Source organism: Rhipicephalus sanguineus, chromosome 5, assembly GCF_013339695.2.
Source record: "Rhipicephalus sanguineus isolate Rsan-2018 chromosome 5, BIME_Rsan_1.4, whole genome shotgun sequence".
NCBI lineage: Eukaryota > Metazoa > Arthropoda > Arachnida > Ixodida > Ixodidae > Rhipicephalus > Rhipicephalus sanguineus.
This window is the reverse complement of record NC_051180.1, coordinates 106943117-106969431: the sequence shown is the minus strand read 5'-3', so window position 1 is coordinate 106969431 and position 26315 is coordinate 106943117. Positions and strand designations below refer to the sequence as shown.

General features: G+C 43.0%; 1 protein-coding gene across 10 annotated transcripts in view; it reads right to left on the bottom strand.

Moving 5' to 3' along the window:
* Positions 1–261: 261 nt before the first annotated feature.
* LOC119394093 (phosphatidylinositol 4-phosphate 5-kinase type-1 alpha) overlaps positions 262–26315 on the bottom strand; it is a 96945-nt gene continuing 70891 nt past the window's right edge. For 3 of the 10 annotated variants that reach the window (XM_037661327.2, XM_037661328.2, XM_037661335.2), the window contains 4 exons: positions 21050–21254; positions 19664–19794; positions 18831–18922; positions 2072–4488 (listed from right to left, as the gene is read on the bottom strand). In XM_037661327.2, coding sequence (XP_037517255.1) covers positions 4429–4488; positions 18831–18922; positions 19664–19794; positions 21050–21254 — 488 coding nt within the window. In that variant the 3' untranslated portion in view covers positions 2072–4428. Of the gene's footprint in view, positions 649–2071; positions 4489–14217; positions 14350–18830; positions 18923–19663; positions 19795–21049; positions 21255–23075; positions 26133–26315 lie in introns of those variants that run through there. The other 7 variants (XM_037661340.2, XM_049415621.1, XR_005184053.2 and 4 more) reach the window with 6 other exon arrangements.

Below are 26315 nucleotides of genomic sequence, written 5' to 3'. Positions count from 1 at the left end.
CGACAACAGCATTGATGATGCGGCACTCGGCAATGACAATAGCTAAACATGCACCATTCTCGTACACAAATGTCCGTACAATGCTACAACTACAACGTGACAAAACAGCATTGCTGACCTTGTGAAGGAGTGGTGGAGGTGGCGAACCGATGGCAGCAGCATGGGGCATTCCTGCTCGCTTGGCCTAAAAATTCCTCTTGGCCATAGCGAGGACATTTATTGTGGGCACAACTCAATGACAAAACACTTCAAGACAGAAAATGATGGCGATGCATACACCCGGTGTCTTTGCTTTATTTAACTATGTACAAAATGAAAGCAGCTGTGTAAGCGCATGGTAACCACAACTTGCTGTGATGCAAGGCGAAAGAGAGAATGGCAGGGGAGGGTAGGGGTAAGATTTGAAGAGTAAGAGCAGGTTGCCCGCAGTGCTGCATGGTATGTGGCGGGAGGGGAAGTGAATCCCTCAAGAGTTACTTTTCTTTACAGGACACGAAGAAGAAGAAGAAGAAATGGTTAGTATGTACAACTATACTCTTGACACGTGTGACCTTGGAGCGCCTCAAAGCCAGGGAGGAGGAGGAAGCTGGGGAGGAGGCTGGTCATTGCAAAGTGGGTTGCAGTTTCTGTGGAAGACTAGAGACGTGTCTGAAAACAGAGAAAATGTTACGCCTGCATGAGCTTCGCCCCCCATATTGCGTGCACACATTTCTTCGATAAGGTGCAAGTCATTAATCACCCCAAAAAAGCATCCACCTTAAAATAATAATAATAAAACACCGAACAGGCCGCAACAGGAAAAACATGCATCCTGTGTGTGAAGAGTGCAGGCAAAAAAAAATAAACGTTACATTTTTCACGCGAAACCTCCCATTAAACACGTTTGCCTCCAGCAACACCAAACAGTAAAAAAAATCATGCATTGCCTCGTGGTCCCATGTGTTCTACAGCCCCATAGCTATAGAACACTTAAAAAAAAATTATGAAACCAATGCAGGAGAAATGTGAAATGACTGTCAACTTATGATTCATAGCAAGACTTAATTGTGTTTTTGTTCATGCATCAATTTTGACTTGTTCGGCCGGAATTTCTCGGTCCAGTAAAAAAAAGTTATCCAATTAGTAGATTCACACTTTCCTGAAATGAAGTTGGCTAGAGATAAAAAGGACAACTTAAAACTGGGTGCGACAGTTCATTATACAACTGGCAGAGAATTGCAGTCTCCTAAACGTAAAATTGGAGGTTAGAAAACCCAAAGCCAGCTTCATCATGCATGTGGCGGGGGGGAAAACGCAGCCGTTAATGCAGCTGCATTTTATAAACCAGTAGCCGGTAGTAGATGCAGCATTCAGACAGGAAAAACTAAAACTGTCAACCAAAGGCACCAAGGCACTATTTCTCTCTACGTGACTCACCCAATCTAGACCTGGAGATTGCAGTTATGAGTGGGGAGAAAAAAAAAGCACAGGTTTGTGAGTCATCTGTCATGACGAACTTGGTGGGTGTCTAATAAAAGTACAACAGCAGCATCAGAACTTATCCTCGCACTGCTTTTGTGAGAAAAGCAGATAAGCCTGCAACTGCGTGTGTTCAATGAACATGTAATGCAACAGCGGACAACTGACCCTGTGTTTGATACAAATGTGCGGGAATGTATAGCTGAATTAAGTTTAAACATTGACAACAGCGCAGAACAATGTGGACAAAAGAAGACAACAGACAGCGCCATTTGTTGCCTTCGCTCGTCTATGTTGTTCTGCGCTGTTAACATTTAAATGTGTACCACCAACTCGCCCAAAGAACACTTCTGAATTAAGCACCGTTTAGCCAGGGAACAGATGCTACACTGACAGACTCCTGTTCATAGCCAACTTGTTGAAACGGTGCAGAATGAACAAAACAGTATGTGAACCTTTGCCTGACAGTTTAACTGATGCAAGCACAGCTTAGCTATGCAAAATAAGGTGCGATTAATTGTTTGGCTCTTTAAAGCGGAGAAAGAAATGATGCCTGTAGAGAAAGTTCGTGCATAGGCAATTAACATCAACTATGCATGCCACCAGAGTGGAAAAAGAAGAGACCTTTTATTTTACAATGGGAAGATTGGAATTGCAACATCAATATTTCATGCAACTTCTCCAAGGCCTCCTGCGGCTCGCGCGGCACATTGCACTGATTAAAACACTAAAAACGGGTAGACACACTAGCACCTTTGTTCCACTTAGTTTGCAAACAGGAGCCTCCGGGGTACGTATGTTACACAGCGCTGAGGGGGGAAGGATACACCGGCTGAGAAGGCTTTGAAGTGCACGCTTGTGAAACTATATGTCTCCGCTAAAGTTAAAGCCAAACTGGCACTTATCTGTGACACACGCACGGAGAGGACGCCTAGGCCTCTCTTGCTCTATACACACAAATGGGACGATAAGTAAAGGCAGACAACATCCATGGCACAGTGAAGTAATAACCTACATGGTGACAGCAGTCTCTGTACACGGATCACATGGTGCAATTAACTGGGGACGACACTAGTATAATACACTCCCTCACCCCGCCACGGTGCGCGCCTATAGATAACAGCAGTACTGCGTTGCGATGCTGAAGACATTTTCAAGACGACAACAATTTACAACGACACACAAAGCCAACTGTCTTACAGATCATTAATCTCTGGCTACTGATGTTTAACCTATGTTCACTTTTGCTTCCTCACCACTGCTTGAAAACAGCCAGGCAATGTTCAGTGTCTCAATGCTTCTAACCTTAAGCTTAGTGATTATGATAGGATAAAGTTTCACAACAGCTTTTTAACAGCAAGTATTCTTATATTAAAATCAACCATGAATAATAAAAAATACGAGTTTCCAAATATGCAGTTAACTTTTATATATTCTCATGCTTTTGAGAGCAAAAAGGCAAAAAATACTACTATATCTTCTTCAGTTTGAAATATCGAAAGTCTAGTCCCAGCAAAATTGGATGGCTTATAATGGGGAATGAGGCGACCAGAGGACCACATTCATGGGCCTTTTTTGATGGCAGCATGGTTTAAATGATCATATCAACAACCCTTTCACCAAACTTTCAGCCAAAGACGAGTGTACTCACACTATAAGAAAAATAGAGTATTTGGGGAGTATTTCTGCCACACAACAATCGTCATCTGGCTTGCTCGCGTTTCCTTTCTTGAAAACCCGGCTCTCGTCACTTTCCTGTCAAGAACGCTATGTCACACTGATAACGCAAGCGCCGTTCGTGACCGGGAAGAACCGGGGCCGCGGTGATAACGCGAGGAAAGTATGCGAGGTAGATGACGATTACAGTTGCGTGGCAGAAATACTCCCCAAATACTCAATTTTTTCTTAAAGTGCAGAAATAAAACTTAAAATTCTGAAACAGAACAGTTGAGTACAAAACAAAACTATTCCAAACTATAGTATGTGAGGTACAGAATGTTTACACATCCCTGAAAGCAAGCACAAACGTACAGAACAGAAAAGATTGCACAGTGCCATGGTATGTATTACAGCCAGTAATAGAAGATGGTCACCTGCACGAAATCATTCTTGACGAAACCATACAGAGTAAAATAGATAATGATATAAAAAGAAAGTCAACAAGGCTGCAGCTCCATTGTCTTTTCTTTCTTTGATGCTTCTTTTTCAGAGCATATTTTTATCGCACAAACTTACGAACCTTCATAAGCCTGCCTTTCTTTATAAGGCAACTACGCTAGTCACCCAAGAGTGGCTGATGCAGCAGTACTACATGTAATGGCTGTGACCATGGACATAGAGACAAAGGACTGTGATTTGACAACAAAGTTCCAGTGTGGCTTACACAATACTCTCAATTATAAGCGCATACAATTGAAAATAACGTAAAAAAAGTGGGGCCAGGTCAAACCCCAAAGAAAATGAAGACTGCACATGTATCATGTACAAGGTAAAGACAAACTATACAGCAAAACAATCTCGTTGTCAAGCTTGAGACGACACAGTCAGCAGTTGCACAAGCTTTTCATTTTCATCACGTGACCATGAGTAGAGCTTCAGGCAGGCTGCAGATGCATGGCTGATGGTGACGTGACACACGCTGTTAGTTGATCAAGATGCTGCATCTATTAGTGGTTTGATCGTAGAGACTTCGGCAGAATCGACAGACAAGCAGACAAGAAGCCAATAGTAACAAAAAAAAAATAATAAAGAAGGCGAGTGGATGTAACTTTAAGCACTGAAACATCCAAAACGTATCCAGCATCGTCATGTTGGGTGGGGAGGGCGCACGAGGCCGAGGGGGCGTTCACGACACGGACACGCACACACATGCAGGCCGATGGTGGTTCCTCTTGATGCCACCAACACTACAGCACACAGAACAGTCGTTCACAAGGCGGGCCTTTTTGTTTGTTTGTGTTTTCTCTTCACTCAATCCTCGTTAATGGGATTAAGGAGGTCGTGGCGTACAGAGGCAGTGCTGGCCACTGGCTGCAATGAGAGAAAACGGCCGGTGAGAGATGCGACGCCCCGACTTCTGCCGTTCCGGTGGCCATGCAACATGCTGGATATAAGTGAGCCAGTAACGTGGAGCCAGGATCTCTCTGTTACTACAAACGGGCACGCAGGCAGACTCTCAAGAGCAGAACCACCCAGTGCTCAATCAGCTGTGTTGTTCGATTTCCAGGCTTAAGTGAAAACACCCTTGCGGCTAAGCATACACAATGACACCGTTAGAAGGCCATCGGACGACTCCCCTAATAATGAGTTGTCCTTCTTTAGAGTGCTGCCCTAGAGGAGCCACAGATAACTCCCCTCAAGGAGTCACGGGCACTGACTCCTGTAGGGGAGTTTCAAAGTGGTTAATAAGATAGGTGTTGCTGCCAATGAGAGATCGACACACCATTGCCACTTCCCGAGGATTCTTAGCCTGCACTGTTCCGGCCAATATAGCAAGCTTGAGTGCATGACTTTCACTGAAAGACCGAGTTTAGAGTAAATTAAGTGCTCAAACTCGTGCCTTTAACAAGCACAGCATTATAGTACATTTGACTAGGGCCACTTCCAATTAATATCAGCTGAAGATGTATTGCGCTCACCATCGGGGAGAACAACAAATCTTTACAGCGGCAGATGATTCGCACTTCATATTGAGACTGCCTTTGTATCCCCAAATGCAGGTACAGAAAGGCCCAAGGCTACCACTCTGTGGTTCTTTTAGTCTTCTTTCTCTGTCTCAATCATGCAGGCAAAAGGGCAGGCACAGAACCACACATTCATGCACAGGTAAAAAACACGGTGCTCATGATCCAAATACAAGCTGAAACATGCCAGCAATTATGGCATTCCTACAGTTTACTTATATTCAATTGCTGTTTGCATGCACTGTAATGTAAACAACGATCCACAACAAATGTATGACAAACATGCACGGGCTTTAGTACAAATTGCAACGCACAATCATCAATGCAGGCATTGAAGTGTTTCATAAAAAAAAATGCAAGAACACAGAGGCTTATTAGGGCATTTTGTTAATCACGATCAACTGTAGCGACAACTGAAATTTAAAATAAAGTGTCGAGAAGCATGTTTAACACCTTTAACACAGTTTACTTCATCCACCTGCCAAATATATAGTCACTGTATGTGTATTTTTTCACATAAAACCTGCAGTAAAAAATAATCCCACAACCTGAAAATGTCTCATTAATTCTGTAATGCCCAGGCCATGCTGACGCCACACAAAGGAATAAGAAGGTGTTTGAAAAAGAAAAACATTTATCATGTACTGTTTATATTTGCCACATTAATATGCCTTACTTTTTGTATACCAGTGTGTTGCTGCATTAAATATGGACCAAAACAAAGAGCAAATAGTTCGTATCCGGGGTTCGACACGGCAGACATTACAGAATTACGACAATCCCACATAGGCAAACATGCATAAAAAGAGGGTATATTACAGAATGACATAAAGGCTGGACAGACAGTAACACGACCAGCCAACGAAAATGGTAAGACATACACAGACCAAGCAGTCTTACAATGATGTCGAGATGCCAGATAAAATGTCATTAAAGGGGCCCTGCAACACTTTTTCAGCATGGTCAGAAAACACTGCCGATCGGTAGTTGAGGCTCCTGAGAACATGTGAGCCAAACATTTTAGCGTGGCATGCGGCCTGGAATTTACAACTAATTCTCAAGGCGAGCTAGAAATCGCTCCCTCTTCTTTCGACAAATGATGCCATAAACCCAAATGACCGTGCCATAAGCACAAAGTCCATGGTCATTGGCTGATTTGATCATCGTGAGCTGCATAGTTACCACTGCGGGATGCCGTTAGGCGATGGCGTGCTTGCCTGCGATCACATTGAAAGTAAGCCACGCATTCGGGGAGAAATAAAAAAGAGAGAGAGAAAAAAAAGTACTCGAGGTCAGGATGCGTGCTGACGAACTAACGAAGCTTCTTGCCCCCCCCTGTCATTTCCCCTCGTGTAGCTTTCAGTGCATTCGCTGTTACAAAAGGAAAGAGAAAGCACTTAATGCATGCAACAAATCCCTGTAGCTCTGCTCATACTTGACAGATTCTAAAAATATTCACGGCAGTTGATATGTGAAGCAATGAGCTCCTTTAATGAAGCCATTCGATAATTACTTGGAAAAGTGCTGCAGATCCCCTTTAAGCGTTGCGACTGCACGAGTTAAAGAAGTCACGGCATCGCAAATGCTGTAGCAGTGTTGCATTTGTGACACTGTGTGTTTGTTTAAAAAAACAATGGAAGGTGCCATCAGCTAAAGTAACCACAGTGCAGTGGCAGTGACACTGCCAGTGGCTCTCAACAGAATGCGCTGATGGTAATGCTAACGGCATGCTCACGCACTGTTGAAAACAGATTGGATGTACTATATACTATGCCACTCAGCACGACCTGCAACATCGTGCACACTCAAACACGTTCCAAGGTTTAATAGCAGTGCTGACTAGTTTAAAACTTCCCCGACTCGCATAATCAAGAAGACTTGTGTGTTAATATCAGGAAATTGGGGAATATTCAGGTCAAAATCAATATATTGATGCCTATAGTTCACTGCAGAATGATTAGAAAGTTTTAGTTTATCTGCAAACTTGTAAGTGTTTGTGAATTACCAGGTTACCGGAGGTGTATGCGTGTGTCTCGATTGGCGGCTCCCCATGGCAGACGCATTTCATGTTGGAAAGCATGCACAGTTGTGAGTGGGTAAGCCGTCCAGTGATGCAACATAAAATTAATTTGCCTGCCTCGATAGTGTACAACTAGTACACAACTGAGGATGCTCACATCCCCCGATAAGTTGTTTTCACTGCATGACGCTAGCATGCCCTGTAAGATGGCTGCACCAGAGGACGCGAGCCAAGTCTAGGTTGGCATAGTTGTGCCATAGTACGAAAGGTGGTGCCTATGTTGCCATGGCGACACTACCTGACGGCCAGGCTGCGCAGGCACCATCCAGAATGGTTTTCGTTCTCTTTGGCTTTGGAACAGGTTGCGCGGGGTCAATTCTCGGGAGCCTGATAGGGAGATTTGCTGGGACTAGGTACCCCGTTGGACACCTTCCCGTTCCCTCGAATACGCCTTTGTTTACGAGACATGACCTACAAACAACATGTGTTAAGGTTTCTGGCAGGGGGTGAACTTTACTTGCTAGCTGTCCTGGTGTGGTGAGTCAAGCAGTCTATTCCGCATCGTGTTGCAGTGGCACACTTATTGGTTGTATAACTTGGCTCGCGTGCTTACTATGCAAATGTTACAAATAAATGACCTTTTGCTGGTTTGAATGAAATAAGAGAAACTTAAGGGCTCGTTTTTATTCGTCAGACACAACCTTAATGAGAACTAACAGACAATGAAGCCAAGGAAAGTATAGGGGACCTTATTTGTAGTAATTATATAAATGTGAAGAAATTAAGGTGGACAAAAAAAACAACTTGTTGCCAGCAGGGACCGAACCTGCAACCTTCGAATAATGCGTCTGATGCTCTACTAATTGAGCTATGGTGGCGGTCGTCCTTACTGGTTTGCACTACGGTGCAATGTGCCGTTTGTTCCTTGAGTGGAAGAGACCCCACACCGTTCCTGAGTGCCTTTATACCAGTTGTTGTTTTACTTGTTTAAATGTGCTGTCTTAGAGTTTCACAAGGTTTGCTATTTGAAAACGCACTTTTCAGTCCCTCTTGAGTTGTAAAACAGCTCTCACTTCATCCGTGCTTTTCCTTTTTTGTGCATCGTTTTTACTCTTGTACGTTATGAATTCTAGATGTGTACTTAATAAAACAAAGACAGCCTAACCCATCTGGTACTATCATAATCACTGTCATTCTCTGGATGTACCCTGGGAATTACTTGATTACAGCATTACGTCAAGCTAACAGACAATCCAGCCAAAGAAAGCACAAAGGACATTATTTGCAGTTTTTAACCCTTTGAGGGTCAAAGATGTACATGTGCGTAATCCGCAACAGCCAAAAGACTGTCAAAGATGTACATGTATTCCATGCCTGTATGTTTAAAACGCGCATATTTTTTGATCATTTCTCCTGCACGGCATGTGCTGCCACAATGCAGGAATACGTGGAATTTTTTCCTTGCGCCGATATCTCCGTTTTTTCTTTATGCTTTACTACAGCGGTGCGCCGGCTAGTTTTGGTTTCATTCTTCGGCCGGTTCCCGGCCGGCTTTCTGGTTTAGAAGCTCTCAAAGGGTGACCACTGTGTTACTCTCTCGTTTATTGCTCCTCGGGGAGCAATAAACGAGTTTTCGTGCAGTTTCCATGCACCGGTTTCTGTGCAGGCGCTGACTGACACAAACGATTACGCTGTGTTTGTGTTTCCTGTTTCAGTCTCCTTGGCTATAAGACGAAGGATTATTATAGGTTTCGGACTTGTTTTCGCTTTCCGGACGTGCTCACAACTACAGTTTTCTTCAGTGCGCTCACCCGCGCAATTGGCTTTTGCTATGGAAGTGCGCGCTGGTTTCTCTGCCGCAAGTGAGTCTAGCAGCGATTCGGAGGAATCGCCGTTTGACTGCTGAATCAGAATCTGATTTAGTAAATGCCAGCCCATCATACGAGGAGTTACTTACGAGTTAAGACTCACATGTTGACAAGGGAGCGACGTCTCAAAAGCATGCGCGGCGAGACAATGCTAACTGGATCAAAAGTGGCTTTTCTCCCCCCATGTTTCCACTTAACGCCACTTCATGCATCTATTTTTGTACGTCTGTGAACCACACAGACATTTATTTCAACACATAATGTTTTAACAGTTGTATGTTTTTTTGTTTTTTTTAGAATTTATCCTGCTGTTACTCACGAATAAACCATGTGTATGTAACAACACGATTGATTTTTTTGTCCCTTTACGGTCACCCCAAAAAGATTTTAGACAATTCTTTTGTGAAACAGATTTGTCTGAAGAATTCAATTCAGCAATAAAAAAGAACACAGTAGAACCCCGCTGTTACGTTCCTCACTGCTGCGTTCTCCCAGCTGTTATGTCGGTTTCCGCCGGTCCTGGCATAACTCCCATAGGATACAATGTATTGCGAACCCCGCTGTTACGTCGCAACTGTTGGACCGTTCCCGTATGATAAGTCGCGAAGTGCGCTCGGAGCCGACCGAGTGACTACCGAAGAGAGCGGCCATGGTGCATTTTCACGCAGCTCGGCCTGGTTTGACCGTAACATTAGCCGCATGAGAGGCGCAAGCAACAGGATCTTTCGATTGATGCAAACAAAAGCATCACCTTCGAGATTCGTACTGCAAAGATAGCGTCTATGATGTAATTGCTCGCGAAAGCAAAGCCTTCGAGATTGGCATTTACTATTGACAAAAGCATAGCCTTTGAGATTTGTATTGCACAAACATGGCGTCTATGACGTAATTGCTCGCGACAAGGCCTTCGAGATTGGCATTCACTTCTGCCATCGCGTTGCCGTAGACTCATCATCATCGTTATTTGTCGGAGGACGGGAGGAGTTCGAGCTGGTTGGAGCTCGCATGGTCGTGCGCGCAGTTCGCGGTCGGACTCGCCGCGCTGGTCGTGATTGCGTGTGCTTAGTTCTTTCATGCCTACAGCTGTTGGTGTTAAAAAAATCACATACGTTGATTACATTTCTGTGGATGAGGCCGTCCCCAGCTCCGCGTTTCTATCTGTCAACTAGATCGCGGCTGAGCGCGCCAATTTTCGTGCTGCTCGTAAGCATTGAAATAAAATTCTGTACCACTAAATATTTTGTTGTTTTTTCCTCTTTTTCGGCTCTTGCGTTTCCCGTCTCCTACGTTTATTTCCTACGGTCCCTTAAAAAACGTATCAGCGGGCTTCATTGTACACATTTTTGTGACGTTTTTGCAAAAAAAATCGACCTCAAAGGGTTAATTGAGTTGCAGTACTAACTAAGAGATAAAGCGAAATAAAAGTGGAAGAAAAGAAGACAACACCTGCTGTACATGTGGAGTTATGGGCTCCATCCCCACCGGTAGCAAGCTGTCTTCTTGTACTCCTTAATTTCCTTTTATGGCAATTACCACAATTCAACTAATAGCTAACACCTCCAAAGCTTTCCTTGGCTTCTTGTGGTTGTGTTTAAAAAAACAGACCCCTTGATCGATTACCCATCTTTTGTTGATCACAGCATGTCAGTATTTCTATGTTGACACCCTATTACATTTGCGTGTATAATGAAACGGTGAGATATTCTCACAGCCGCCATTCAAATGTGATTGGCCGATGCTGAGCAGTACAACAATCCATTGTAAAATAACACTTCTGCACATCTTGCACGCTGCAGGTCGTACTGAATGTGACAATATTGTACATTCATACAGAGTGAAGCTAACAGCCGCAGTATTGTGGCTGCAGAACCAAATCCCACTAGTGCCTTTATGATCCATCTGTGCTCTAAGCCAGTCAATTGGTAAATACTAATATGTCTTCCTTTCCATCACAAGCCATCCTCTTAAAACTGTACTGCCAGGCAATGTGACAAGTACGTGGTTATTTGTGACCTTTTTCCTCAATTCGGAGTATGTTACACAATGGCCAATCTAGTAAACTAAGCCTAGCAACTAATAATGCTAGTAAACGAGTGCATGCAAGCGAAATTTTAGAAATAATCGGCACCTGCCTCATGCCGCTATTTTCGTGGACTTACAAGTTATAGGTGCCATTTCAATAAGCGTAAACCATAAATGCTGCACGCCGTTTGAGATTTGCTACACAGCTATAAGAAAAGTCTTTTCTTCGACCTACTGAAAAGGGTGAAGCTCCCAATTTGTGTATTCCCTCAAAATTACAACTCATGTAAGTCAAACTCCTGGCATTACAAACCTTTAACAAGCGTCAGAGCAGCCGAGCCAGACAATTAGTAATATACACATTACAACAATCAGAAAGAAAAAGAACAGACAGCATGTCAAAGGAACACTCACAGAAAAGAATGGTAAATGCAGAACCAAAGTGAAACCAGCAGAACCAACAAAGTGATAGAGTTGACAAAAGACAGACATTGATACAGGTGGTTATTACAAACGAAAAACAACAGACAATAACACACAGGACAACAGCAGTACAGTGAGCTGTGGTTACATCTTCACATCAGTCTTAAGATGAGGACACTGCGGCAATGAACGATTGCCAGAGTAACCGAGCTGCAGAACAAAAAACGCAAGGTCTAAATTGATTGATTGATTGACTGATTGAGCAGCTAATATCAAACCAATGTAAGAGTTATGATAAATGTCAAAGCAGCGGGCTCCAACTTATATTTTGACCACTTTAGGATTTTTGGCGTATACTTTTTGGCATCTACCAGCATATTTTCAAATTCTTCATGAACTTCCTATGTGCTTGTGCAGGACTCAGCACACGCCATGAGTATTCCTGCATCACTAGAGCACACTCAACACAACTTTAATGCGTATGTTCAGCATTTTGTTTTGCAAAGAAGTATTTCCTCCATCGCCAAAATATACTCGTGCAATTTTTTTTCACCGCAGCTCACTGCAATGCACAGACACAAACAAACGAACATGTATAAAAACAACAAAGAAGTGGGAAAGCATCCCAACACTACAGATCAATTTGAACAAACAAATCAAGGACAAACAAGCAGATGCAAAAACCAAGGTGCCGTAGACTTTGTTGATAATGTGTAAATAGAATTAAAAAAAAAAGTGGACAGCCACACAGAAACGTGAAAGTGAAAAGAAGGCCACATAAGGTGAGAAAAAGTGGAAAAAAGGAACAGGCTTACAACATGCAATGGATGTGCACAAACTCATTTAAGCAATCCGCGTGCAGCATAAAGAAAGAATCTTTGTTGGTTAAAGGCAATTCTCTGGCTCGGGTGTGGGCAATTCAAAAAGAAGCATAAGTGATAATTGTATATAGGACGTGCAATAGCGAGACTTACATCGAAGTGCCAAGAAAGAATTAACTGGACTATTCCAGGTCTTGTATGCCTTTCTTGTTAAATAAGTGAAAGTCTTACATAAATGGCAAAGGCATTGCATAATACAGTAGAACCCCACCGTTACGTTCCTCACTGCTGCGTTTTCCCGGCTGTTACGTCGTTTTCCGCCGGTCCCGGCATAGCTCCCATAGGATACAATGTATTGGGAACCCCGCTGTTACGTCGTAACTGTCGGACCGTTCCCATATGATACGTCGCGAAGTGCGCTCGGAGCCGACCGAGTGACTACCAAAGAGAGCGGCCATGGTGCATTTTCACGTAGCTTGGCCTCGTTTGACCGTAATATTAGCCGCATGAGAGGCGCAAGCAACAAAATCTTTCAACTGATGCAAACAAAAGCATGGCCTTCGAGATTCAAATTGCAAAGATGGCGTCTATGACGTAACTGCTCGCGAAAGCAAGGCCTTCGAGATTGGCATTTACTATTGACAAAAACATAGCCTTTGAGATTTGTATTGCACAAACATGGCGTGTATGACGTAATTGCTTGCGAAAGCAAGGCCTTATTGAGATTGGCATTCACTTCTGCCATCGCGTTGGCATAGACTCATCATCATCGTTATTTGTCGGAGAACGGGAGGAGTTCGAGCTGGTTGGAGCTCGCATGGTCGTGCGTGCGGTTCGCGGTCGGACTCGCCGCGCCGGTCGTGATTGCGTGTGCTTAGTTCTTTCATGCCTACAGCTGTTGGTGTTAAAAAAATCACATACGTTGATTACATTTCTGTGGATGAGGCCATCCTAAGCTCCGCGTTTCTATCCATCGACTAGATCGCGGCTGAGCGCGCCAATTTTCGTGCTGCTCGTAAGAATTGGAATAAAATTTTGTACCACTAAATATTTTGCCGTTTTCCCTGTTTTTCGGCTCTTACGTTTCCCGTCTCTTACGTTTATTTCCTACGGTCCCTTCAAAAACGTATCAGCGGGGTTCTACTGTATTGTAATGATAGTAGTAATGAAGAGAAGCTGCTAAATGGGACCCATCACATTACAGTTTAATCCTATGCCTTGTAGTTGTTTATACCTCTGTTGTTTTTCTGTTCATTTAGGCCATGTTTGCTAACTGATTTTATTATTGTTAAATTTACATGTTACAATTGTTTGTTATAATAATTGTCATCATGCACAGGAGGTCCCATTCCAGTTTCTAACTACAGGACCTCCTTCTGTATATACATATCATGTAATTATCACCTTTTATTAACGTGATAAACTTATTCTGGTATTGTTAAAATTATTCAAGCAATGTTACACAAACATGATCCTACAAGCCTAGCACATCACCTACCTGGTACTAGTGTGCTCATCCTATGTCATGTAATAAGAACACATTTACAGTGGCTCGAATGTTACTACAGGTATTCGTTTTGAATGGCAACTACGTTGAGAACGTTTTGACCAGGATTACTGCACAGTAATTGCTGGGCCAAAATTGTTAGAAATGCATTCCTTATGGTTAAACCCTGGTTATGCAGTTAAACTTTTAAACAAGCAAAACTGCAGCATCAGGCCTCAAAATTCAGTGCTCCACTTTTGTACCATCTACAAAGCAGCTGCTGCTAAGGAGAAAAAATATGAATTACTATGTATGAATAAAACAGTTTGTGGTTCTATATGTGAAGTTATAATAGATACGTAAGTGCAGGCGGAAAAAAAATGACACCAAGCGTTTTGTGTATGCCGTGTAGGAAAAAAAGGCCTGCGCTACCAACCAAAGTGGCCGCACGGCCAACATGTGCAAAGGCAGCGAAAGCCTGGCAATGCTCAAGGTTTTTGCTTTTGTACTGGCCTGAGTGCATCAGTCACACTGACGTTTCCATGACAACGAGTGGTCCACCCTGTGGCTAAAGCAAGTGAAGGAGACAACAGAGACAATTAACCACAGTGTCTACTGGCAACAGTGTCTAATGACCAACACCAGCTAGGGCAATTAGCATTGCCAGAGGCAAGTTGCTTGAATAAAAGCTTTGATGCGAAAAATACGTGTGGCGTTTTCGTGACCAAACATTTTTAATATGTAATGCACGTACAGACTGCACGCTCAGCCAAGAAAGTCGCTGTGCTAAAAGCTACTTTTTTTAAAACTGCTCCACGCGTGCACGGTTGGCAAGAAGTGAAATGTCTTCACACAAGCCACACCAGATGCAGAGTGACATTGTGCCAAAAGTGACGTCGGGGTGATTGAATGCGGTGGTGATCGTGCAGTATATATCACAAACGTACCAATTGGATGACCATATAGTATTTCCACACAGCACAGTACATAGTAGTACATACTACTCAAACAGAGCATTCATATTTGCCCTTTCTCCCTTACTAGTGGCTTCTCTAACTTTGCATTGAATGTTAACATGAGTAGAGTAAAAAAAAAAAAAAAGAAACAGACGAATTTATTGATGTCATGGTGCAAAGGTATGACATCACAAGCTTGGCTTTTGGCAGTGTGGTAACAGCACAGTCAGCAACCACAACACAAGGATTACAGCCGTGAGCGTTAGCATTTTATATCGTGAATCGCTACCTCTCGATTTGAGACGTCACTTAGGGCACGAAGTCGTTAAGGCACCCCATGCAGTGGGCGCCCCTGAAATATCTAGTCACACTGACATTGATGCAGTTATTTCTTGGAGGACAGATGCGAGTGCGACTTAATTTGACTGTGGGCTGTGTAGTGGGCGGTGTTGGTTGCTTACTGCCAGCATTGCTTGGCACCAATTGAGGAAACTGCAGTGAAAAGTATGAAGTGCTTATATGCTTCAGTCCATTGTGGGCATGCCCGCCTTAAAGGGACACCAAAGAGAAAAACAGTTTACCTCGTATCAGAAAATTACCCGTTCCCCGGGATTATTACCCGGGAATGACCAATGCAATCGAACGACAAGAAATAGATGGCTTTCGCCTTCAAGTCACCTTGGGCGAATGCATAAGGGATTGTGTCACTTTTTCTCTCTCAATCTCTCTATTCAATGATTTCTCATGACATCAAAGTGACATTCGGGTGTTACAGTTTTGGTAAGAAATTCCAAAACGAAACTTTGACCTTTATTTTATATTCTATTTATAAACCGAAGATGGCAAAATTGATGGCAATAGGGTCTCCAAAAAGCAATTTATCATTCTAAACTGACTCAGTGTTTCGCTTCAGTGTCCCTTTAACGTGTGGTGCTGAGTGCGTCCTACAACTTGTGTCCGTCCACATGAAGGCTGCATAATTTTACTGCAAACAATTTTTTTTTTAAAATTGAGAGTTCTTTTTTTTGTTCAGCTAATAAAAGGGGCATCACAAGACAAAATGTAAACTGGCTGCTTCATGGCATTTCCCAACTACACAAAGGCACACGCATTGCCGGGAGTACTTATAACTGGAACTTATATTCAAGCAACTTGCCCCGTGAAAAGACTAGTAACATCACAAAGCACATGCAGTTAATAAGTTGAGGCAGTGCCAATGACAGAAGTGGAAGAGACCGCTGAGGAAGACGTGACTACAATGGAAGAAGGCTGCTGTGCCTAAACTACATTTCGTGTCATGTGCAGTTTAGCTATTCTGTTTAGTCAGGTTTAGGAAAAAAAAACTGGAAAACAGAGCACATGAAATAGTCAAGCGAGAATATGAAAGGAGACATCTGCGTTCTTCAGCTAAAGCTCTATGTCTGAGTAGAGAGTTCGCAGTTTTTTAGATGCTACTAAGTTCTGATGTTGAAGTGCTCTTTGAAACATATATGGAAAGAAATTGAACATTGAAGTCACCTAGCTGCTATGAAACTTTTGAAGAGCGAAATTTATGGCTGATTCAAGCACCAGCCCCACAAAAGTTTCACAAACGAAACAAGAACATCGGTGCTCCTACAATAGCTCCTGATTTTTATAACACCAGCAAGTAAGATGGCCAATTCAACCATTACAACTACGACATGATTGCTGGGTGGCAAACTGTACCCAGGTGCCATTTCTCAAGTATGTAATTTTGCTAGCTACACAAGCTGAAGATTACTTATGTATATATACGTATAACAAACAGCACAGTGTAAGTTTTGTCACACAAAGGGAGGGCGGAAAGCCTACAGGGGTCAGACATCACAAAACAACAGCCTTACATACTTCATTCTCAAAGGTGTCTTTGCAGATTTTACTTTCAAACATGCCGTACCAGCACTACAAACTACAGACATGACACAGTTCTACACGACAGCCATCACTTTCTTTTTCAGTACAGAAAACAAGTGCAAAAGGTACACAGTCATGAGTGTTTCTAGAGTGGGTCTCGAGATTTAGGCTATCAGCTAAGCACAGAATTTAATCCATAGCAAATAAGAACGGCTAACAATTTAAAGCCAGACATGACAATGAAGCTGGCTTATGATGCCAAATGTGAACGAGCTAAAGAAATGCTCATCTAATGCACGACAAAACTTTCCTGGCAGAGTAAATACGAATGGGCCAAGATGCACATTAATAACTTGCCCGAAGGCACGACAGCATTGCAGAGACTATACAGCTGAAGTAAGCAACAGCTAAGTAGCAAACGGTGGCAGTACAGAAAAATTGCAAAGCAAAAGTAAGTAGCCCCCATTTTGTACTCACATGCCACTGTTCAAGACAGAAGTGAGAACACTTCTCAGTCATATTCTTAGTCATGCTGACATGGTAACACTTAAAAGCCTTGATACTATGCATTGCAAACTTGCCACATCGACAGTAGGCATGTAGGAAAGTAGGAAAGACGGTTATTACTACCCTAAACCAATACTCGAGTGTAGATGAAAAAGCAATGCTCCTTGGGCTGCAAGAATTTTCTAACTCTTTCGTTGCAATGTTATTGAAACGAATATTATATGAAATGCTTCACAGAGGCAGGGAAGTCAATGTAGAATATACTAGATTCTTGCTACCTGAAATAAGAGTCGCACTATAAGATACTGTGTCAGCAAATATGGTGAGCAACAAGTTAAGCATGACTCATCTGAGCATGCTGTCTACAGCAGATTCTGAGCCATAAGATGACTCGCTGCGAAAATATTTTAGCACAGGGAGTCTAAAGCATGCATTTTACTACTGACTATTGCTCCCACAATGCTGTTTCAAAGCACGATGGCACATAACGTACAAAGGAACAACGCACTCGCCACTTTTGTAGTGCCCTTTATGCATTAACAGCTTGCAAATAAGATGCCATCCTACACCTACAGACATGCTCAGAAGGCTGGTATGCATGTGCATTTAAGGTTCAGGATAATGGAATAAAGCTTCTGGAATGAAACAGCACGAGACGATATAGCGCTCCAGGGGAAACTAACTATTCAATACCCAGAAATACGCGCAGTTGCAAACGTGCCACGCCTTATTTTTCACACCACACGTGACACGAGTGCAACACTAAAAGGCGTAGAAAAAAATATGGCGCAGCAGAGACCAGGCATAAACCTCATTCATGCTGCAATGTTGCAAGGTACATCACCCATTACAGAAGGTGAGGTGAAATGCATAAGGTCGACATTCACAGCACGAAACTGGAAGACTTCAGAATATACGTCAGAACAAAGACATCACTTCATGCCAAACGTTCGTGGACGTGGTACTACATAAACACGTCCAAAACCTGGGAACTGCGTCTTTGTCAACACCGAGAATCGCGAAGCTAAAGTCAGCTTTCTTTTCCCGCTGACGGAGATGAGACTTAAAAGTTGGCTTGAAAACCAGTGTTCCAAGGTTTTCTTATGTGCAGGGACTTCTGAAATGCTATGGGCAACCAATCAGCATTTTCGCTTGAATGAGCGATTTAGTAAAATTAGGGTGAGAAAGAATTTCCGCACTTTGATTGACTTAATACTTTTGCATGCCATACCTTCTTATAAAGGCATCTCATGTTTTAAAACAATGATATGACTGAAGTATGCCACAGTGAGAGACCAGATTATTCTGACAACCTAGGCTTACGTTTATTAGGACTGGAAATGTTACACACATGTGACCTTTCAGATTCTGATGGTGAACAGATAAACCAAGTCTGTTAAAAAGCGAGGTTCTCACGTCAAAAACCTAATCTACTTCTGTTTTCAAAAATTAACCTGAATTGACCTCTACAACAGAAGTGCAGATAATTTATTTCATCACCCTGATATCATTCCTTTCTCACAAAGCCAAGAGGACCTAATTTTAGGGCTTTATTATAGACACTACACTGCATTCACAAAAGCTGAGCAGCCTACCGCACAGTGCACAAATGCAGCGCACATTTTTCAAAATGCCATTCAGCATGACAAAACAAGGTGCAGTCACTGTAAAACAGCAGTGATGAGTATAAGAGAGATGGGTGATAACTCACCGTTTCACTGTCGTGTAGCCCTTGTTGTGAGTCACCGAGTGAAGGCTGCGACCCCTTGTTCATCCAGTTTTTAAGGGGCGTCGTTGGGCAAGCTGCAAGAAACAAATAACTATAATTGACCAGCCCCTAGTAAGAATGGTTGATTTAGGTAATTTACTGAGTGTCAGCCGGAGCCATTTGGAAACATATCGTGTTTCAAACAAAATCCGTCAGCACAGGTCTACAGGTCCGAATATGGTTGCAGCTACAAGTGAAAAGTTTCCCCGTTTTCTTTACACAACATAGCTTGACAGGAGAGTTACACGACAGTTTTGACACAGTATCTGGGTAAATATCCAATGTTAGCCAGACAGTGGCAAGCAACACAGCCTGTGTCCAAGCCATTGCCGATTGTGTATGACTGGCATCTCTAGAGGATACAGAGTATACAAAAACATGTGCTGAATAGAGTAGAGAGTATAGATGACCTAAGTATGTATAGAGTGAAGCATCTGAAAGGCCTAGAGTATAGCATGAACTGCATATGATGTAGTTAAGCATTTGCAAAGTCTTGGGCTGACTTCATAGAGTGGCAAAACAGAGCTGTAGGACTTGTCAACCTGTTTGACAACTATGGCAATTTTTCTGCCACTGACAAATTAATCATCCAGATTTTTATGGATCAAAAAGCACCTTAGCAGCCTGCTGTAACGATCCATGCCGGTCAAACACAGCACACTATTTACAGCTTCCCAAGAAAAGGACGTCTACAGCTACAAGTCAAAAAAGCAGGAGGTGAGCAAGGTAGTGTGACAAGCATAATGCAGACCGTGAGATACAGCTCGAGTGCTCACCAATGTCTCCGCTGGAACTGGACTCTGTGAATGAAGGCGTGCCTTCCGTGTGCGTGGGGGTAGAGCCTTCCACACTGTGGGGGGGAGTCCACGTCAGGTTGCGCACGGCAGATGGCCCCAGGGAGCTCACGCTGCCACACCGCACAACACCAGGTGTTACACACAGATGGAACCCTATATCCTCCCGTCTCACAATTATAGCAGACAATGATGCAAAGGCTACACAGGTAGCACGGCTGTCAATGTCTCACCTTAACCATTTCTTTTAGTGCAGTTGTTTTTGATCTTCTGCGCTGTCTGCAGGATTACTACTTCTTAAAGTTAAACCTCGATACAACTAAAACTGATGTTGGTGCCTAGATTTACATGAGAGTACCAAAGAAGTGGAATTGCTCGAGAGGCTCGTTTCTTTGTTAGACATAAATAACGAAACCAACAGACAAGCCAAGGAAAGCGTAGGGGACATTATCTGTAGTTTTTTAAAAGCTGTAGTGTAACGATTTTCACCTCAATTGAAAGGAATTAAGGTGGACGAAAAATCACTCTTCCCGTTGCTAGGATCGGAACCTACAACCAAATTTGAATGTTGCGAATTGTGGGTTCAGATCCCACAGACAGAAAGAGTGGTTTTTGCCCACTTTAATTCCTTTCAATTGAAGTCAAAAACATTAGACTGCAAAAAAAAAAAAAGACTACAGATGTCCCATATGTTTTCCTTGGATTATTTTCTGTTGGTTTCATTAAATTTATATGAAGCTGCTTATGAACTCATCGTTAATCGTGCCCTATGCAGCAAATGTCAGCGAAGCAGTTCACTGAATAGTTGGCCATGGCATCCAATATCTGGCAGTGCACACAGCCCCACCTTGGAGGCAATGATCTGGTGAGTGCAGCGTTGAGCAGAGACACTAGGCAGCATATGTACTAGCACACTGTAGTATTAGTGTATTCTATGCAGTATGTCTCTGTATGCTGCACATGCCTTATGTCAGCAGCTGATGTGACAATATTGATGCAGCTCAACGCTGTCATCTCAGCCTCTTGAGGCATGTGAAAACCATGATCTGACTGCAAAGCATTCTGCGGTGATTGGAAACCATGCTAATTTTGACCACCCGAGTTTGCTTTATGTGCATCCAAAGCATGATACATGGGCTTTGGGAAGGCTGGTATGTAGGGAAAATTCTCAATTTCGGGAAATGAAAAAAAAATGCTGTCACTAGCTTTGGGATACCAGAAAGCATACCCTCCATCTTAACGACAAAATAAGCTACCTCCAGACTACAGTAAGAGTCGGTGCTAGCCTCTGCAGCATTGCCTGCTTTGCATGAAACGAAGCAAGGAAATACCCCAAAAGTTAAGTGTCAAAGAGAACAGACCCACTACCTGACTGTTTCGGAGGCTCGTATGGTGACAACAGTGGCAGGCGAACGTAGCACAACCGACTTTGACACATGTTCGGAGTTGGATTTGCTCCGCTCTGTGCCAGCGGGGTGCGAAGACAAGCTCAGAGCTTCCTTCATCATGGCTGCCGTGTCCGCATCGCTGAACTTGAACACAGAGTTCTTCTCAGATGATGGCAAGTCTGAGTCTGCCGAGAGTGAACAGGAATGGGAAGGGAATGGGGGGCAAAGGCAGAATTCCACATTATCACAGTCTTCAGCAACAACCTCTCACACAACTCTGGAAGTAGTGCAACAGCGGCAGAACGCACTCATACATGCATCTAATACACAGGCTATTGTGAGACTGCTAGTGAGCCGGACAAGTAACCAATGTCTGTAGCCATCTTGGTTAGTTATTTAGTACTATGGATGCTACTGTTTCTTCTATGCAACATACCTTAAGGAAGAATGATTTGACGTGGACAGCAAAGCACCTAAGCAAGTCTTGATTCTACATGCGTGGTTAAAGTCCTTGCCACTTACAATAGTCACGTACCTTGTGAAACAAATGCCCCAAGACATTTTCACAAAGGAACTTTATCCCTTTTTAGGGCAGTCACGTGCTTCTGAATATGATCCACACTATCCAAGAAAACAACCATGAGAAAATTTGGCAGGTCACATGGTTATGCGAGAGTCAAGCGTAAAGCAAACCTTTCCTTTGACGCTCGTGTAAATGCTAAAAAAAAAAAAGGGTGACCTTATTTTTAGGTCTGGCGGTCCCATGCCGCCAATTTCCCACAGGGTGGGTGCCCTCCCAAGCAACTATGAACTTCGTTCTGCCGAGCACCAGGCCGGAAGTGCGCTTGTCCCTATTTTACCGGTAGGTACCCGGCGGCAGCAATTCTCTGCCTCCCACAGCAGAGGCGGAGGCCCTGCCACACTTTTCCAAGTAATCATCGAATGGCTTCATTCAAGGAGTTTATTGCCGCACGAATTGGCTGCCGCAAAATTTTTAGAGTCCGTCAAGTACGAGCGGAGTGACGGGGATCTGTCGCACACTTTAAGTGCTTTCTTTTTCCTTTCGTACCAGCAAGTGCACTGAAAGCTATGCAGAGGGAGGGGGATGACAAGGGGGCAAGCTACATCCGTTCGTCAGTGCGCGTCATCAGCATGAGCACTTTCTTTCTTTTTCATCGAACACATGGCTTACTTTCAGTGTGACTGCGAAAGCGTGTGGGCACGTGGCGGCATCCTGTGGCGGGCATGGTAACTATGCAGCTCACTATGCTCAAATCAGCCAATGGCCATGGACTGAGCAATTTCTAGCTGACTTTGAAAATTAACTGTAAATGCTAGGCTGCGTGCTGCACTATGTTTTGTTCACGTGTTCTGAGGTGCCTTGACTACCGAATGGCAGCGTTTACTGATGATGCTGAATAAGTGTTGCAGGGCCCCATTAAGCAAATGTTATGCTAATGACGGAAACATTTGTACAAAGTGACACAAACGAAATGTAAACTCATGTAAATATAATTCTAATGATGCAATTACAAAGCAATTTTTATTAACATGTAATATAATGAAAAAAAATCTCATTATGCCAAGAGTCGCATGTTTACTGGCTCAAGTTATCAGCACATACACCCAGTGACCAGGCTACTTTACAAGACAGCATCTGCAAATCGGGAGCATGAGACAATCAAACTTTTGCTTTAAGAAGGCTTTCATACGTGCACGCTCTCATGTGCCCGCGAAATCCAAGAACATCTTTCACTTTCGACTTGTGCTCAAAAAGAAAACAAAGAGCTCCACTATATGCACTTAAATTTATGCCGAATTATGCCTCTGAAAACTTGTATGTGCTTACTATAAAACGTGACAAGGCTTCTGGGAATGTGTAGGAGTTAAGGGAGTCGGTATAAAATAGCATAGAACTGGACTAAACCTGCTCTGAGCTGATGCATTTTGCTGCAATTAAGTCCATTAGAGTTCAGCAACAGAGTGGGAACAATGGACAGTGCATCTTTTTATGTGTAGAAAACAGCTTTATTAAGGACTTGCGAAGTAATCTTACATATAAAAACAAATATTACAACGAGAACTGTCTGTCTATGCAAGATGCCTCAACTCGAGAAACCACAGAAAAAAGTAGAAACAGACTCCTGCTTAAATCTGACTCAAAATGTGGCATCAACCAGTCACTCGAACTGTGAGTGGATACTTACTTCAAAATGAACATAAATAGTTAAAAAAAAACAAGAGGTTCAAAACACTTCCAAGTAAAACTTGCCAGTCCACACTGTTTGTGATAAAGGGAGCGGAAAGATCATGACAAGTCCAAAATAAATGCGTTGTGACTCTTACAATTATACATATGTAAGGACACTTCTGCACGAGAACCACAAACCTTGCGGCTTAAACGCTTAGTACGCTAACAAGCCTTCGTGCCATCAATCATCACAGGATGCTGCCATGTGAAACAGCAGGTCAAATATACATAACACACTAAAGAAAAGCGCAAGGTTTCAATAGCCAGAAGTCCGTACTGCTCAAATATTTCTACACAGAAATCAAGTTTCATAAATGCACGCTGAAATAATGATCTGAAGCAGGGAAATCATTGCTCAGAAGCTCATGCGATTGCCAACGCCACGGGGATCAGCACGTCACTCGGCATCTTTAGTTTCTGAAACGAACTACTATCTACACTGTAAATAAAATTATATGGATTTGCTGACGACACTATGCTGTGCGAACGACCCTGTCCATCCTCCTTTGTCATAGAGTCACACGTGCCAAATGAGACTGTGTATTGCAGGCTGCTCCGGAGGCAACTGACATCACGTTATTGGACGAAATCCGTCTAGACACTGGTACTATACTATATCACTTCGTACGTCTCATTCGCAAGTGGCCACCTCTACAAATGAGAATTACGTCCACACAGGTAACTCTACCATAAGTAAATATAGTGGCATATGTGTACAAATCATGTGGCACATAATTGACGCTACAGTAAAACCTTGATAATTCTATAAACATAGCAGAAAAATATATTCCAATTAGATTTTCGAATTAAAGAAATAAAACCCCAGATAACTTGGGGATAAAACACATGAAACTTCGTTAAACAGGCACACATATAAGCAGTGCCTGTCTACTAAACTGTTATGTTAAGCACTTGTTATGAGAATATTTGGTTGGGTGATTTGAAGTGGCCAGAATCATATTCCTGAACTCATATTCCAGAATTACGCTCCACAGTCATATTCCAGAGTGGGCATTTGGGCTTTTGGCCAGACTGAATGTATCCAAATTACCTTGACCTATATTGGCCAAACTTGATTGTCCAAATACACAGAGGCGAATGACGAGTATCTGGCTGGCAAGTCAATATTTTGGTCATCACTTTTTCTGGGTGAGGGCATCGTGTCGGTTGTGTGCTTCCACAGCAAAAGTGAGATTTGTTGAGAAACATGTTGTACCCTCAGATCAGTATGCTTAAAAGTGACAGCTGTCAGAATGATTACAGTTCTTTCGCATCCTTAACTGCCATCAATCAGGTGTGACACTGTTACAGAGGGATGCTTTAAACATGAGCTCTAGTGGCAAGAAGTTCAAGAGCAGTTAGAATTGCCTAGCTTTGGTAGTTACAGACCAAGCTAAAAACATACTGTGTGCTCTGGCTGTTCAAATTATGACAAAGACTGACTGAATCATGCAAGTCACACGTAATTTTGGATAACTTGATCTTGAATTTTGAAGATTTTACTGTATGTCGTGATAAGATTAGGCACACTGCAGTACTTTCAGTTGGCACCTACTGTAGGCATTATTTAATTAGTGTAGTGGACAGTGCTAATAATGTAACATACCTGCATAATAGCAAGAGCATGTAACAGCTTTAAGTAGTAACAAGTCGAACACTGTAAATGTTACAATGTTTCATAACACTTATAAATGCCAAAAAAAAGAAATCACAATAGGACGACATACTACACAAGCATACCAAGACACAGCTACCAAGCATGGACAATAAGAATAAGTGAACAACACGCACGGGGATTGCACATTTAAATGTCATAGTACTGTAAAACAAAGTGACCTTGCACATAAAATAGTTGTTCCTTAAGACAAGTATTTCTAAAACAGAAGCCTCAGCAAGGCAAACAGAACTATTCATATGTATAGAAACACTAGTTGTAATTGCCCCTGTGTATTGGAGCCACAAACTCTAAGTGGGGATATCTCTGCACCTGGGTCTGTTAACTTTTTTTTCACAGAAATGTCAGACCTACCGGCTAAATGTATACTCTTGAGCTTAGAGCCCACTGTGTAACATTGTACAATTGCACATACCCAACACTAATTGTTAACTAAGTGCATTTTACACTTAAAAATATGGACAGATATGAACATCTAAAAGAAGAATATGATTAGACAACAGCTCATCATCACAAGTAAGACAAAAACAGAGGAGTGCTCAAATATTCACAACATAGAGTAACGACATCATATATTACTAAGAAATAGTGCCAAAGTGAAAAATTCTCTAAATAACGACAAGCAAGTTTTTCTCGGCCTGCCATCTTGGCAGACACATATAACGCTAAAGCCAAAGTCTTAAATCAGGCAACGTACATTGCTACACATTTACACAAATCTAAGCTGTGCCTGGCTACGCACGAACGGTTTACACACTGCGAAGCTTGCATAAAAATATGCCACGACATTTCTGTTTCGTTAGGCGACCCGACCGTAAACGGCGACCTGGTACAAACTGCGTCAACAACTGGCAACAATGGGCACACATGTCGCCGCGAGAGGTAAGAGGCGATATCAAAAATCGAGTCCGCAGGAGGAGTATCACGAAGCACAGCTGTCCCCTGCGAGCGACACGAGTGGGCCAGAGATCTCGTTCAAACCGCAGACTTGGCAGTAGGGGGTGGCGGTGGCATCAGCAACAGCAGTGGCCCTCGTTGTGGCTTGGCGTTGTCCGCTGCAGCTCACTGGGGGCCGCTGCTAAGGCTGCTGCTGCTGCCTCCATTCGTCAAGCACGATCGGGCCGCTTCTCTTGCGAGCTTCACGCGTGCCACAATCGATGCACAAGCATGAAGGGCCAGAACGCTTCCCGACCACACAAAAAATGCACTCGAACAAATAGCAGTGGCAATGTAATACACGAGGGGTATCTTTGCAACTAAAAGCAGAACACGGAGTTAACGTTGGAGAAAATATTTGGCCACCCTTGAACAAACAGATAT